General features: G+C 44.6%; 1 protein-coding gene and 1 pseudogene across 1 annotated transcript; both read left to right on the top strand.

The window, feature by feature from the left end:
* Positions 1-2610: 2610 nt before the first annotated feature.
* Tmsb15a (thymosin beta 15a) lies at positions 2611-4588 on the top strand. Its single transcript, NM_001401215.1, has 3 exons — positions 2611-2679; positions 3419-3523; positions 4509-4588. The coding sequence occupies exons 2-3, from the start codon at positions 3424-3426 to the stop codon at positions 4544-4546; spliced, it is 138 nt and encodes a 45-aa protein (NP_001388144.1). The 5' UTR covers positions 2611-2679; positions 3419-3423; the 3' UTR covers positions 4547-4588.
* A 9726-nt stretch (positions 4589-14314) lies between these two features.
* Positions 14315-15432, top strand: Cbx1-ps1 (chromobox 1, pseudogene 1; annotated as a pseudogene).
* Positions 15433-16783: the final 1351 nt, after the last annotated feature.

Below are 16783 nucleotides of genomic sequence, written 5' to 3'. Positions count from 1 at the left end.
CCTGAGACTTGCCTCACACCCTCCCTCTCTCATCCCTCCTACATCCTCCCTCCCTCCTCCCTCCCCGTCCCTCCAACCTCCCCTACACTTCTTCCCTCCCCTGACCTCACTCCTTCCTCCCTCCCTTCTTCCTCCCTCCTCCCTCCCTTCTTCCTCCCTCCTCCCTCCCTTCTTCCTCCCTCCTCCCTCCCTTCTTCCTCCCTCCTCCCTCCCTTCTTCCTTCCTCCTCCCTCCTCCACCATTCCTCCCTCCCCTCCCTCCTCTCTCCTCCCTCCCCCACCCTTCCTTCTCTCTCCTCCTTCTTCTTCCCTCCCCCACTCCCACTGCCTGTTCCCCTCTCCATCCTCCCTCCCCCTCCTTCCTCTCTTCTCCCTCCCCCACACTTCCTTCTCTCTCCCCTTCCTCTTCCCTCCCCCACTCCCACTCCCTCTTCCCCTCTCCTCTCTCCTCCCTCCATCCTTCCTCCCTCCCTTCTTCCTCCCTCCTCCCTCCTCCACCCTTCCTCCCTCCCCGATCCTCCCTCCCCCTCCTTCCTCTCTCCTCCCTCCCCCACCCTTCCTTCTCTCCCCTCCTTCTTCTTCCCTCCCCCACTCCCACTGCCTGTTCCCCTCTCCTCTCTCCTCCCTCCATCCTCCCTCCCCCTCCTTCCTCTCTCCTCCCTCCCCCACCCTTCCTTCTCTCTCCCCCTTACTCTTCCCTGCCCCACTCCCACTCCCTCTTCCCCTCTCCTCTCTCCTCCCTCCATCCTCCCTCCCCCACCCGTACTCCCTCCTCTCTCCCCCAACCCTCATTCCCTCCTTTCTTCTTCCCCCACCCTCCCTCCTCCCTCCCTCCCTCCTCCCTCCCTCCTCTTTCCCCCTTCTCCTCTCTCTTCCCTCCATCCTCCCTCCCCCACCCTTACTCCCTCCTTTCTTCTTCCCCCACCCTCCCTCCTCCCTCCCTCCTCTTTCCCCCTTCTCCTCTCTCTTCCCTCCATCCTCCCTCCCCCACCCTTACTCCCTCCTCTCTCCCCCAACCCTCACTCCCTCCTTTCTTCTTCCCCCCTCCCTCCTCCCTCCCTCCTCTTTCCCCGTTCTCCTCTCTTTTCCCTCCATCCTCCCTCCCCCACCCTTACTCCCTCCTCTCTCCCCCAACCCTCACTCCCTCCTTTCTACTTCCCCCACCCTCCCTCCTCCCTCCCTCCTCTTTCCCCCTTCTCCTCTCTCCTCCCTCCATCCTCCCTCCCCCACCCTTACTCCCTCCTCCCTCCCCAATCCTCACTCCCTCCTTTCTTCTTCCCCCACCCTTCCTTCTCCCTCCCTCCTCCCTCCCTCCTCTTTCCCCCCTTCTCTCTCCTCCCTCCATCCTCCCTCCCCCACCCTTACTCCCTCCTCTCTCCCCAACCCTCACTCCCTCCTTTCTTCTTCCCCCACCCTCCCTCCTCCCTCCCTCCTCTTTCCCCCTTCTCCTCTCTCCTCCCTCCATCCTCCCTCCCCCACCCTTACTCCCTCCTCCCTCCTCCAACCCTCACTCTCTCCTTTCTTCTTCCCCCAACCTCCCTCCTCCCTCCCTCCTCCCTCCCTCCTCTTTCCCCCTTCTCCTCTCTCCTCCCTCCATCCTCCCTCCCCCACCCTTACTCCCTCCTCCCTCCCCAATCCTCACTCCCTCCTTTCTTCTTCCCCCACCCTTCCTTCTCCCTCCCTCCTCCCTCCCTCCTCTTTCCCCCCTTCTCTCTCCTCCCTCCATCCTCCCTCCCCCACCCTTACTCCCTTCTCTCTCCCCAACCCTCACTCCCTCCTTTCTTCTTCCTCCACCCTCCCTCCTCCCTCCCTCCTCTTTCCCCCTTCTCCTCTCTCCTCCCTCCATCCTCCCTCCCCCACCCTTACTCCCTCCTCCCTCCCCCAACCCTCACTCTCTCCTTTCTTCTTCCCCCAACCTCCCTCCTCCCTCCCTCCTCCCTCCCTCCTCTTTCCCCCTTCTCCTCTCTCCTCCCTCCATCCTCCCTCCCCCACCCTTACTCCCTCCTCCCTCCCCTAACCCTCACTCCCTCCTTTCTTCTTCCCCCACCCTTCCTCCTCCCTCCCTCCTCTTTCCTCCTCCCTCTTCCTCCCTTTCTGTCCCCGTCCCCATCTATGTTCTCTCTCTCTCTCTCTCTCTCTCTCTCTCTCTCTCTCTCTCTCTCTCTCTCCTTTTCACAACAGAGTCTGGCTATGCGCCCTGGGTGTCCTGGAACTCTATGTAGACCAGGCTAGACTAACTTTCAGAGATAACCCAGCCTGTCTCTGTGTCCCAAGTGGGATCAAAGGCATGTACCACTATGCCTAGCTAAAACATTTCTTTCTTAGGTACTAATGATTTCCAGTTGTACAAGGAAGCAAAGACTATTTATAAAGATTTTTCTTATTATCAAATACAGTCTAAATAAGCAGAGGTTCTGAAGTTGAACAGATGCACACACAAAGCTAAAAGCATGGGCTGTGTAGCAAGTAAGGACTGCCATGTGCATGAGTCATAGGTATGACGTCACAGTCATATGTCCAATCACAGAGGGATGGGCGTGGCCCAGAGCATGGCCAGGGCGTGGTCTTCTGTGGCGCCTATAAATTTGGGGGACTGCACTGAGCAGCACTAGTCTGTCCTTGAAGCTAGTCAGAGGAAGACCGAACTGTTGATCTGATAGGTGTGCCTTGCTTTAGACAGGTGAGAATTTGTGAGCCCCACGGGGTCAGGCAGGGTGGGTTGGTCTAATGGAGTCTGGTCTCCAGTCCAGTTCACAGAGGCTTTGTTTCCTCTTTTGGTCTTCTAGGGGCACAGAGCAAGAAGTCACAGGGGTCCCACCTTGGGTTGTTTAAGGGGCTAGGCAGCTACAAGGAAGTGGCAAAGGCCAGGAGAAGAGTTGAGGCCATGGGAAACGGCCTTTTAGATTTGGCACCATGACCCTCTGCCCCTTAGACTGGATGCTGGGCAGTGACAAGTTATTTGTAAATGGCACAATACAGAAAAAAATGCCTTGGCCCCTGCTCTGCAGTTACAAATGTGTGGATTCCAGTTTCCTCTCTTGTTAAAGAGGGCAGCCAATGCTGCCCCTGTCCCCAGGTGGGGCCACTGTCTGCCTTGGCAGGCACCAAGGCCTTGTGTGCGCTAGGTCCCTCCCTGCTCCACTGCCTCCCCGGTCCTCAGGCTGGCTCCTGAGGGCCTCTGGCTTCGGTAAGCCCCAGGGCTCAGCTCTGCACAGCTGCTGGGGCACATGGGGGCACCTGCAGCATGCAGAGTCCCCTGACTTGTCCTGAAAACACAACTTTCTAAGTTGTGGGTTTTTTTGTTGTTGTTGAAAAACAGCATGCCAACTCTTCATTCATAACATATGAAGTTTTAAACTGTTATTCTTAACCTTCTTTATAGTTCTAGTAGGCAACTTACTAACTTTTGTGTCTTCAAGTCAAAATGAGTGATAAGCCAGACTTGTCGGAAGTGGAAAGATTTGATAGATCCAAACTGAAGAAGACCATCACTGAAGAGAAGAATACTCTTCCGTCAAAGGAAAGTAAGTAGTGGGATTTCTAGTTGAGGTGAACAGTGGTGAAAGTTGTTACAGTCAGTTAAAAAAAACTAATGCTCAATTAAAATTGTCTCAATGGAAGCAGTAGTTATATAATCATTATAATTAATGTAGCAATTAAAATATCAAGTAGTTGTCTTTTTCCCTGAATAAAATAGAAGTGGTTTACATGATGGGTCCCAGTAGTGATACTATCATAGATTTGTTTCTTATAAAATTGTTAAAACAAATCTTGGAATGTTGGGTGTGGCACTGTATAAATCTCGATTTTGCCCAGTTTTAATTTTCATTATAAATGTTAATTAGACATTTTTCAGGATGCAACAATTTGAATCTATAGCTTTACCCATTAAAAAACTATGCAAACTGTGGTTTCTTCTATATATAACTACACATAAGATGAAAGAGTAAATTTAGTGCTTGGGTATGTTCAAGCTTCCCGTACTCAAGGGATAGGTTTGCTCTTCAGAATGACAGCCTCCTGGAGAAGCTGAAAGTGTACTTGTAAAGCTGAGGGGCAGATTTTGTCTTGACAGCTTTAATTGAGAACTCAAAAATTCAATGAAGTCATCTGAAGAGATCTAACTTTCCAGTTGTATAAGGATAAAGCTGAAAGAAATGTTTCGTTTACTCATTCCTAGAACTCTGTGGAAAGTAACAATATTTAAATCTATCACTCAAATATGTAGTGTAGAGAGGGAATACATAGATCCTAGTAAGTCTCACAGTGTTCTAAGGTGTGAGCAAGCACGCGTGCGCACGCGCGCACACACACACAGTATGAGGATATGTGGTTAGTGCCTTTGCAATGTAAATGAAAAGGCATGCTAATCAGCCTTCTATGACTTAGTAAGCAGATCTTTTAGAAGAAACTGAACTTAATATTAAGGAAAGAAAAAAAGTATATAAGTAGAAAGGAAAGAACGTTCCTTCTAATGATTTTTTTTTGTGTGTATTTTTCTTTCCCTAGACATCCAGCAAGAGAAGGAGATGGTGAAACGATCATAAAATGGCAATCTCTTTCAAAGAATAAACATCAACACTGGCAAATAATCTTGGTTTTAGGCTTGCTTTTGTAAACCTGTGTATTTGTAGAAATATGTGACAGGTACTGATAGCTTCTTACTTATACCTGACAGCTAAGTGTTTATAAGTACACAGTTAAGCTTGCTTACAATTTCAGAGGGTTAGTCCATTATCATCATGTCTGGAAGCAATGCAGCATGTAGTCAGATATGGTATTAGAGGAGGAGCTTAGAATTCTGTATCCAGATCTGCACAGAGAGGGGGAAGAGGGGGAAGAGAGAGGGGGGAAAGGAGAGAGAGAGAGACAGAGACAGAGACAAGAGAGACAGAGAGAGAGAGGAGCTGGGCCTGGGCTTGGACCTGGCTTGAGCATTTGAAAACTCAAAGCCCATCCCCAGTGACACTTTTCCTTCAACAAAGCCACATCTACTCCAGCAAGATCATACCTCCTAATCCCTGTTAAGTAGCACTGCTCCCTAATGGCAAAGCATTCAGATATATGAGCCATGAAGGTGATTCCTATTCAAAGCAGCACAGCCATTATCCATAGCCAGCAATGTCCATCCACCCTCACAGTTGTCTTTTCCAAGTCGGAGTAAAAATCCACCGGATGGCGGAAATATCTATGGTTATGGAAAACCATCCACTTACCTTCCTCTAGGTGGTAGCCCATGCATGTGACCTGAGGGACAAACACCTTGAAGCTTTTTGGCTAAGATTCTTTGTCTTAGGGCTTAGAGGGTTTCTAAAAGACCATTTGTTGCCTGTCTGCTTCCCTCCTCAGTGGTTGAAGCTACAAGGACATCATCTACATATTGGAGCAAGATGTTTTGTGAATCTATACTCAGGGCTTCATCAAACAATCTCTGAGATTTTAAACTCCTGTGGCAACTAAGTGCATGTTAGTTGGCCCAGTATATCTACCCTCTGGGACAGTAAATTCAAAGATAAATATGGGTTGGCTGACTGGGTCCAGTGGAAGGCAGAAGTAGTATGAATCCCTGGTCCTGTTAATTTTTGGCTAGCGGGAGGATAGGAAGGTTTTCTTTCTCTTTTCTGCTTGCATATTCGTCCAGTGGCCCCTCTACTTAAATAAGCACATTAGTCATTTGCCAGATGTTTTCTACTAGTCTATGTCTGCCCTTTCCTCTTTTGTCCATGTTCCTAAAGATAATGATCACTGCAGAGGTAGGTTTCTTTCCCTGTCTGTCTGAATTGCAGCTATTGTAAAATTTTAGAACAACTTCTAAAAGTAGAGATCTATTTTTTATCTCTTCAAATCTCTCTAATTTCTGAAACTTTCTCCTGATGTTTGGGTCTGACTGCATGAAAAAGGCACTATTAGTGGTTTGCTGTTTTCAGAGTCAACAGGTTCTATGGGAGTAAATACCAGGTATACCTCACAGACCTTATCAGAAACACATTGGACAGGTTATCAGGCCTTTGAATAACTTGAATAACCTAGAACAAGATAATAGTTTTTTGGCTATGCTTAGTCCCCACAACAATGTTTGATGAAAAGCATCTAACAACTCTTGCCTTCATTGGTATTAGGATCCAATTGGATCAGGTAGACAGGAAGATTAACTCTGCCTAGGCTTTTGTAACAGGTATTGTTCCACTATTTGGCCCCAGAGCCAACTTCCTGCTCTCTAACTTCATTTAGTCTTGTTCTTTGGCTATAAACAAGGTGGCTAGAAGCTACTGGTAATCATTCTAGGTTGGCTGGTATATATACAAAACAAATTCCAACAGACTGGTAATACCATGTGGCTTCTCTGACAAAGAAGGGTTTAGAGTCTTCTAGTTATATAAAAATCACTGGTGAGGAAGGAAACATATTATAAAATAGGGGAAGGGGATCTCTTCCCTTACTTTCTTCTTCTCCTTGTCTGTAATGAGTTGCTGACACTTCCCTCAAAGGGAGAACAAATGATGGTCTCAGCCTCAAACAAAGCCTATCTGTCTTTCCTATAGGCAGAGCTGCTCCAAGTGGATATGGTGAAGTAGTGGTGGCATACTGGCCTTTTTCGTGGAGAGGACCATTTACTTTGGGCCCTCCCAGATTTCCTGATGGTTTAGTCAGAACATAAGGAGGCAGAATGCCCGTGTCTTAAAACAGAACAGAGAGAATCTTCAGCAGTTTTGGTTCCTCTGGGAACCATTACCCAGAATAAAGATTACCAGCATGCGTGCAACCACACCAATTTTTTTATATGGCTATTTGGATCTAAACTTGTCCTCGTTGTTGTGCAGCAGGCATTTTACTACTAATCTATCCCCTCCCTGTGGCACATTTTTTTTTATTTGATGGCACATTATATGTGGGACAGTGGTTCCTGGTTGAAGAAGTTTGAAACCCCAATGACCCTGAGGGGTTGTAGGTGGCTCACCTGACTCCTAGAAAACCAGTCCTGTCACTAGCCTGCAGCCCTCCATAGATTTGTGACCATCAAAGCCACTTCACAGGTAGAGGACCCGACCACAGGTCACATAGGTTCAAGACAGATCTCCACTATAATGAGGTACCTAAAGGCCTGGAGGCTTAGCCAATGAACTTTCCTTCCCAGACACTCTTCCCCACAAAAGGTATTTAATCTCAGGTCCACCCTGAGAATGGGGGAACGGCTTTACTCATCTACTTTCTGACATGAAAATAAATGCCTTGAAACTATATACTGCCTCTTTTCATGGGATCTGCCGTGGGGAGCCATAGAAGCCCTTTGCCTACAGAGCTACCTTCTAATCTCCCCAAGAAAGATTCCCTGCTCTCCCAGTGGCACCTGACACTAAGCTCATGCCCACCATCCAGCCAAGGACACTTCCTGTGGGACCAGCTGGATCACCCACCCCTCCTTTTTCCCCTGGGCCCTGGGCTAGATAAATCCATGCTGGACCCTACTCCATTCTCAGTTCTTCTGCAGCATCCTAACTGCACCTGGATGCCCAAGAGCCCCCTGAGCCAGCTCAGTCCATCTCTTGGGCTCAGACTGTGCTTCCCCACCCCTGGAGCAGAGGGGTGTACCACTACTTCTCTCAGACTGACACTATCCTGGCAGCAGCGTGGGGTAAGCCTGGTCAAACTTCCCGCATCCTGCCTCCGCAAGCAGACCAAGCACCATGGTGGAGTGGACATGCCCCCCCCCACCTTAACCTACAATTTTTATTGCTAGTGGTTTTCTAAAAAATGAAATGTACATTATGGATAATCAAACATGATATTTGGGATCATCATATTTGTAGATTTTTATTTCTGATTTATTTTTACATGTATTAGAGCTGAATTTGAAGGGGACTAGCAAGTAGTGTGCATAGAGTTAGTGGAGGCAGGAATACCTATGTGAGAGACTAGGAAGGGGCTGCATCATTACTACATATGAAGAGTAATAGTTTACTTGGTCTCTGTTTTACATCGAAGGGGGCAAGAAATGATTTAGTTTATCTTTTAAATCAAGCCTTGTGGTTACCCCCTGTTTTTCAGAGCATACTTCCAACCAGAAGTCCATTGTACAAAGACTTTTTCTTAACAGTTTACTGTTTCAGGGACTTGGAAATAATTCACTCTTATCCATAAGTAAACATCTTGCACATATATGTGTTTAGGTCTAGTTTTCTATGATTCTCTTTTTTTCTTTTTAGAAATCTACAATTTTATTAAGACAAAAACTCACAGTATGGTATGAAGTTTACACTTAAACAAAAATTTTCACATACGAAAAAGATTTTACAATGCAATTCTATTTGCAGGTCTAGACAATACTAAAAATTGATGGATCTCATGATTCAAGACAGTATTTTGAAAATTGACCATATAATTGGTCAAAACATGGGCCTCAACAGGTACAGAAAGATAGAAATAATCCCATGCCTGCTATTAGACCACCACGGCCTAAAACTGGTCTTCAATAACAATAAGGGAAGAATGCCCACATATACGTGGAAATTGAACAATGCTCTACTCAATGATAACCTGGTCAAGGAAGAAATAAAGAAAGCAAGACTTTTTAGAATTTAATGAAAATGAAGGTACAACATACCCAAACTTATGGGACACAATGAAAGCTGTGCTAAGAGGAAAACTCATAGCGCTGAGTGCCTGCAGAAAGAAACAGGAAAGAGCATATATCAGCAGCTTGACAGCACACCTAAAAGCTCTAGAACAAAAAGAAGCAAATACACCCAGGAGGAGTAGAAGGCAGGAAATAATCAAACTCAGAGCGGAAATCAAGCAAGTAGAAACAAAAAGGACCATAGAAAGAATCAACAGAACCAAAAGTTGGTTCTTTGAGAAAATCAACAAGATAGATAAACCCTTAGCCAGACTAACGAGAGGACACAGAGAGTGCGTCCAAATTAACAAAATCAGAAATGAAAAGGGAGACATAACTACAGATTCAGAGGAAATTCAAAAAATCATCAGATCTTACTATAAAAGCCTATATTCAACAAAACTTGAAAATCTGCAGGAAATGGACAATTTCCTAGACAGATACCAGGTACCGAAGTTAAATCAGGAAGAGATAAACCAGTTAAACAACCCCATAACTCCTAAGGAAATAGAAGCAGTCATTAAAGGTCTCCCAACCAAAAAGAGCCCAGGTCCAGACAGGTTTAGTGCAGAATTCTATCAGACCTTCATAGATGACCTCGTACCAATATTATCCAAACTATTCCACAAAATTGAAACAGATGGATCACTACCGAATACCTTCTACGAAGCCACAATTACTCTTATACCTAAACCACACAAAGACACAACAAAGAAAGAGAACTTCAGACCAATTTCCCTTATGAATATCGACGCAAAAATACTCAATAAAATTCTGGCAAACCGAATCCAAGAGCACATCAAAACAATCATCCACCATGATCAAGCAGGCTTCATCCCAGGCATGCAGGGATGGTTTAATATATGGAAAACCATCAACGTGATCCATTATATAAACAAAATGAAAGAAGAAAACCACATGATCATTTCAGTAGATGCTGAGAAAGCATTTGACAAAATTCAACACCCCTTCATGATAAAAGTCCTGGAAAGAATAGGAATTCAAGGCCCATACCTAAACATAGTACAAGCCATATACAGCAAACCAGTTGCTAACATTAAAGTAAATGGAGAGAAACTTGAAGCAATCCCACTAAAATCAGGGACTAGACAAGGCTGCCCACTCTCTCCCTACTTATTCAATATAGTTCTTGAAGTTCTAGCCAGAGCAATCAGACAACAAAAGGAGGTCAAGGGGATACAGATCGGAAAAGAAGAAGTCAAAATATCACTATTTGCAGATGATATGATAGTATATTTAAGTGATCCCAAAAGTTCCACCAGAGAACTACTAAAGCTGATAAACAACTTCAGCAAAGTGGCTGGGTATAAAATTAACTCAAATAAATCAGTAGCCTTCCTCTACACAAAAGACAAACAAGCCGAGAAAGAAATTAGGGAAACGACACCCTTCATAATAGACCCAAATAATATAAAGTACCTCGGTGTGACTTTAACCAAGCAAGTAAAAGATTTCTACAATAAGAACTTCAAGACTCTGAAGAAAGAAATTGAAGAAGTCCTCAGAAGATGGAAAGATCTCCCATGCTCATGGATTGGCAGGATTAATATAGTAAAAATGGCCATTTTACCAAAAGCGATCTACAGATTCAATGCAATCCCCATCAAAATACCAATCCAATTCTTCAAAGAGTTAGACAGAACAATTTGCAAATTCATCTGGAATAACAAAAAACCCAGGATAGCTAAAACTATCCTCAACAATAAAAGGACGTCAGGGGGAATCACTATCCCTGAACTCAAGCAGTATTACAGAGCAATAGTGATAAAAACTGCATGGTATTGGTACAGAGCCAGACAGATAGACCAATGGAACAGAATTGAAGACCCAGAAATGAACCCACACACCTATGGTCACTTGATTTTTGACAAAGGAGCCAAAACCATCCAATGGAAAAAAGGCAGCATTTTCAGCAAATGGTGCTGGTTCAACTGGAGGTCAACATGTAGAAGAATGCAGATCGATCCATGCTTATCACCCTGTACAAAGCTTAAGTCCAAGTGGATCAAGGACCTCCACATCAAACCAGATACACTCAAACTAATAGAAGAAATACTAGGGAAGCATCTGGAACACATGGGCACTGGAAAAAATTTCCTAAACAAAACACCAATGGCTTATGCTCTAAGATCAAGAATTGACAAATGGGATCTCATAAAACTGCAAAGCTTCTGTAAGGCAAAGGACACTGTGGTTAGGACAAAACGGCAACCAACAGATTGGGAAAAGATCTTTACCAATCCTACAACAGATAGAGGCCTTATATCCAAAATATACAAAGAACTCAAGAAGTTAGACCGCAGGGAGACAAATAACCCTATTAAAAAATGGGGTTCAGAGCTAAACAAAGAATTCACAGCTGAGGAATGCTGAATGGCTGAGAAACACCTAAAGAAATGTTCAACATCTTTAGTCATAAGGGAAATGCAAATTAAAACAACCCTGAGATTTCACCTCACACCAGTGAGAATGGCTAAGATCAAAAACTCAGGTGACAGCAGATGCTGGCGAGGATGCGGAGAAAGAGGAACACTCCTCCATTGTTGGTGGGAGTGATACACCCCAATGGATGTAACAATGGATGGATATGGTACAACCATTCTGGAAATCAGTCTGGAGGTTCCTCAGAAAATTGGACATTGAACTGCCTGAGGATCCAGCTATACCTCTCTTGGGCATATACCCAAAAGATGCCCCAACATATAAAAAAGTCACGTGCTCCACTATGTTCATAGCAGCCTTATTTATAATAGCCAGAAGCTGGAAAGAACCCAGATGCCCTTCAACAGAGGAATGGATACAGAAAATGTGGTACATCTACACAATGGAATATTACTCAGCTATCAAAAACAATGACTTTATGAAATTCATAGGCAAATGGTCGGAACTGGAAAATATCATCCTGAGTGAGGTAACCCAATCACAGAAAAACACACATGGTATGCACTCATTGATAAGTGGCTATTAGCCCAAATGCTTGAATTACCCTAGATGCCTAGAACAAATGAAACTCAAGACGGATGATCAAAATGTGAATGCTTCACTCCTTCTTTAAAAGGAGAACAACAATACCCTTGGCAGGGAATAGAGAGGCAAAGATTAAAACAGACACAGAAGGAACACCCATTCAGAGCCTGCCCCACATGTGGCCCATACATATACAGCCACCAAACTAGATAAAATGGATGAAGCAAAGAAGTGCAGACCGACAGGAGCCGGATGTAGATCACTCCTGAGAGACACAGCCAGAATACAGCAAATACAGAGGCGAATACCAGCAGCAAACCACTGAACTGAGAACAGGACCCCCGTTGAAGGAATCAGAGAAAGAACTGGAAGAGCTTGAAGGGGCTCAAGACCCCATGTGTACAACAACGCCAAGCAACCAGAGCTTCCAGGGACTAAGCCACTACCTAAAGACTATACATGGACTGACCCTGGACTCTGACCTCATAGGTAGCAATGAATATCCTAGTAAGAGCACCAGTGGAAGGGGAAACCCTGGGTCCTGCTAAGACTGAACCCCCAGTGAACTAGACTGTTGGGGGGAGGGCGGCAATGGGGGGAGGGTTGGGAGGGGAACACCCATAAAGAAGGGCAGGGGGGAGGGGGATGTTTGCCTGGAAACCGGGAAAGGGAATAACACTCGAAATGTATATAAGAAATACTCAAGTTAATAAAATAAATAAATAAATAAATAAATAAATAAGAAAAAAAAGAAAGTAATATGAGATGGCTCAGTAGTTAAGAGCACAGGTTGTCCTTTTTGAGGATCAAAGTTCAATTCCAAGCACCCACATAGTATTTCACAACTGCCTGTAGTTGTAGTTCCAGAGGATCCTGTCTTCTCTGGCCACTGCATCAGGCCATGTATGTGGTACACAAGCATTGTTATGACATTTATATGTTGTTCCTACATATAGAATACTTCACTGGGTATCAGATATAATGACCCCACAAGTATTATGTCAGAACACTCTCCTAGCTATGTACTCATTATTTATCATTAGAGTTGTGTACAGGGTGGTTCTGATGCTTCGATTGGGAATCTATTTACTGAGGTGAAAGTCCTTGCCCTCAATTAGTTTTTGATCTATCAATAAAGTTGCCAATAGCCAATAACTGAGCATGGGGCAAGACACTGAGAGTTATGCAAGTAGAACACAGGAGAATCTAGAAAGATATGGAGAGAGAGAGGAGAAAGGAATGAGTAACTGAGGAGATAAAGCCAACTAGTCATGTGAGTCACCACTTCCCTGACTGGGCCTGGGGTAGCAGGGGAAGATTTAGGAGTGCCCAGTCATTGGGTTAGCCAAGGTATTTTAAGAATAACTGGTGTGTCCAGTGAACGTGATTCTTGGGGGGAAGGTGGTAATGGGGGGAGGATGGGGAGGGGAACACCCATAAAGAAGGGGAGGTGGAGGAGTTAGGGGGATGTTGGCCCAGAAACCGGGAAAGGGAATAACAATCGAAATGTAAATAAGAAATACTCAAGTTAATAAAGATGGGGAAAAAAAAGAATAACTGGTGTGTTTGTGTGTGTGTGTGTGTGTGTGTGTGTGTGTGTGTGTGTGTGTGTGTGTGTATTTTCTATTTTGCAGATCCAAAATAGTTCCTGGGTGGAAGCACACATGTGACCAACCAGGAAAACAGAGCAGTATAAACAAAACCACATGCTACAGAGAAGAACTATTTAGTGAAAAATGGAATGCCTAATTACTACTATTATAAATAATTCGCTGAAAGTTAGTAATATACATAGCAGGCATAGTCAATCAACCAGAATTTGCAGGACTTCTGACTTTGTCATCTATATGGCATTGCATTTCCTTATCCTTACAGCCAGAACTGTTGTGTTGCTCAGTGCTCTTTAAATGAGGTGTGACTACAGTGCTAAGTGTAACCACGAACTGAATGGCAACTGCTCCTGACACTGTGCTAAGCTCTTTATGGGTAATACCTTCTTTGAAGGGCAAAGATAAAAATCAGAAAAGATCTTCTCTTGCCCAGAAGAAATATGCAAGTAGAGAATTTCTGGTTTAATATTTAAACATCCTTAAAGGGACCAGAGCAAATTATTTCACTATATGCAAATCTTGATCCATTAAATTCCAGATTAATTTTGAAACTAACATGCCTGTGGCATTTTGTAATCATTTTAAATCGCAGTGAGGTTTTTGATCTAAGGAATGAACTAGGCATAGAATTTTATGTAAATAACTTTCTTCTTTGAATTACCTTCTAGCATAGTATGCATCTATGACCATTTTTTCTCTGTTCTTCGTAACTAACGTAATGTCTGCCTATGTACATTGATGGTATAATTTAAATCTGATGCCCAGATAACTCTACTACTTTGAAAGATGCTGATGAGACCACTGGTGACAGGCAACATAAGCAGAGGCACCAAGCTGTAGCCTAGCAACTGTAATTTGCACATACATATCTTTACTTGAGGCTGAGAGAATGAACCAGTGGATGGCAACTGCTGTTTCAATGTGATTTTAAGGATCAGAAAGGTGGCAGGGCAGGGAAGGGCAAAACAATGTTTTAAATCATTTTAAATGTTAATTAAATGTTTAATCATGGCCTGCGTTACACTGCTTCAGTTGGATGACCAACTTGAAGCCACACAGCTTTTTACTCCTCTGGGTGCTACTCCCTCGGACTACCCAAAACAATGGGTAAGTAGTGCGGCACGGATTCTTCTCAGACTGTTGGGCACTGCTACAAGCAGTGTCATCCTTCACATCAGAAAGCTGGAGGAAAAAACAAAACAAGAAGAAGGTGAAGGAAGTACTAGAAGAAGGAAAAGAAATTTGTTGTGGAAAAAGTTCTTAATTGGTGAGTTGTCAAGGACAAGGTGGGATATCTTCTAAAGTGGAAGGGTTTCTCAGATGAGGACAACACATGGGAGCCAGAAGATAATGTGGATTGCCCTGACCTTGTTGCTGAGTTTCTACAGTCACAGAAGACAGTTCATGAGACAGATAAATCAGAGGGAGGCAAGCACAAAGCTGATTCTGATTCTGAAGATAAAGGAGAGGAAAGTGAACCAAACAAGAAAGAAGAGTGAGAAAAGGCACGAGGCTTTGCCTGGGGTTTGGAGCCAGAACAGATTTTTGGGGCTGTCTCTAGTGGAGAGTTCATGTTCCTGATGAAATGGAAAACCTCTGATGAGGCTGACCTGGTCACTACCAAGGAAGCCAATGTCAAGTGCCCACAGGTTGTCATATCCTTCTGTGAGGAAAGGCTAAGGGGGCATTCCTATCTCTCAGAGGAGGATGACAAAAAAAGACAAGAAGAACTGTTGAGTACCAGTCCCTGTCATTCCTGACTGAGGGTTTCCAGGGGGAGGGAAGGAGCTGGACTTGTCTTGACACCATAGAGGTGGCTTGAGAAGATGTCCTTTGAAGAGACAGCATAGTTTCTGTGTCCTGTAGCAGCCCAAGTGCTTTAAATTGTTCACGCTGTATAGTTTGCACACCCATCCCAGGGGAGGGGAAAGGGTAAGTGTTTCAAGGCAACCTGTTCTGCGCTTTACTAAGGAAGGAACGGGCCTTCCATGAAGGACAGAGCCTGAAGAACTGGGATGTGGGAAAGCAAAGATACTGTCGACCTTCAAAGAGCATCTCCACAACCCACAGCCTTCTTCCCAATAGTGTTAACTGCATTTTTACAGCCTAACATTAATATAGATTTTTGGCTATTACTGATATATTAATTGTGGGTGGGAGGGTTGTGGCAGGGAGGAAGGGAGATGGGTATAATCATTTTGGTTAAAATTTGGGGCCTGATTGGTGAAATGGTGAAACAGTAGAACAGATAACTAATTAATTGGTTCTATGTCCAGTACAGTTTGCCTTTTCAAAAGGTTGTCATTGTCATCATAAATAAGGTCTATGAGAGCCTGTTTTTGTTTTTTTTAAAATCTGTTAAGCACCTACAGCCAAGGTGCTCCCATCCTGAGCTCAAAGTGGCCCACAGAGGACAAAGTCAGTTCTGAGTTACCAAAGCTGCCATTTGATGATGGAAACTGACTGGAGAGGGAAAGCTTATTGGAGCATATACAAAGGCAGACCACTCTGCCTCAGAGGTGCTAATTCTTGAAATTGGAGAAAACCTTTTCCAACTACAAAGTTATAAATATCAGTTTGTCCATCTAAGCCATTGGCTCAAGTATTGCAGGAGGGCCTATGGGAGATGGAAGAGGTGGAGCCTCTGCTCTGGGGGCAAACTCTTGGAGCCCCTCTCCTTTTTTCTTATTTTTTAATCTTTGTTTCATTTCATTTCGTTTTCTTTTGTTTTGTTTCTCAGCTTTGAATCCTGACGCTGCTTGTGGCAGGTTCAGTTCCTGACAGCACAAATTCCATTGAGACTATTCAAGGATTGAATGACTTCACAAGCCCTGGTCTCAGGAGATTAACTTCCATATTGGGGTAGTGGTTCACTTGAGAAAACAAAATATTCAGATGAACTGTTGTCCAAAATACTGTCTTTTTTTTATTATTATTAACTTGAGTATTTCTTATATACATTTCGAGTGTTATTCCCTTTCCCAGTTTCCGGGCAAACATCACCCTCCCCCCTCCCCTTCCTTATGGGTGTTCCCCTCCCAACCCTCCCCCCATTGCCGCCCTCCCCCCACAGTCTAGTTCACTGGGGGTTCAGTCTTAGCAGGACCCAGGGCTTCCCCTTCCACTGGTGCTCTTACTAGGATATTCATTGCTACCTATGAGGTCAGAGTCCAGGGTCAGTCCATGTATAGTCTTTAGGTAGTGGCTTAGTCCCTGGAAGCTCTGGTTGCTTGGCATTGTTGTTCATAAGGGGTCTCGAGCCCCTTCAAGCTCTTCCAGTTCTTTCTCTGATTCCTTCAACGGGGGTCCTATTCTCAGTTCAGTGGTTTGCTGCTGGCATTCGCCTCTGTATTTGCTGTATTCTGGCTGTGTCTCTCAGGAGCGATCTACATCCGGCTCCTGTCGGTCTGCACTTCTTTGCTTCATCCATTTTATCTAGTTTGGTGGCTGTATATGTATGGGCCACATGTGGGGCAGGCTCTGAATGGGTGTTCCTTCTGTGTCTGTTTTAATCTTTGCCTCTCTATTCCCTGCCAAGGGTATTGTTGTTCTCCTTTTAAAGAAGGAGTGAA

This window comes from Rattus norvegicus, chromosome X (assembly GCF_036323735.1).
Source record: "Rattus norvegicus strain BN/NHsdMcwi chromosome X, GRCr8, whole genome shotgun sequence".
In the NCBI taxonomy this organism is placed as follows: Eukaryota; Metazoa; Chordata; class Mammalia; order Rodentia; family Muridae; genus Rattus; species Rattus norvegicus.
This window is presented reverse-complemented; position numbering and strand designations above follow the sequence as displayed.

Coding starts and splice junctions, on each gene's coding strand:
- Tmsb15a (NM_001401215.1), top strand. CDS start 3,424: ATGAGTGATAAGCCAGACTTGTCGGAAGTGGAAAGATTTGATAGATCC. Junction 3,524..4,508: donor TACTCTTCCGTCAAAGGAAA/GTAAGTAGTGGG, acceptor TTCTTTCCCTAG/ACATCCAGCAAGAGAAGGAG.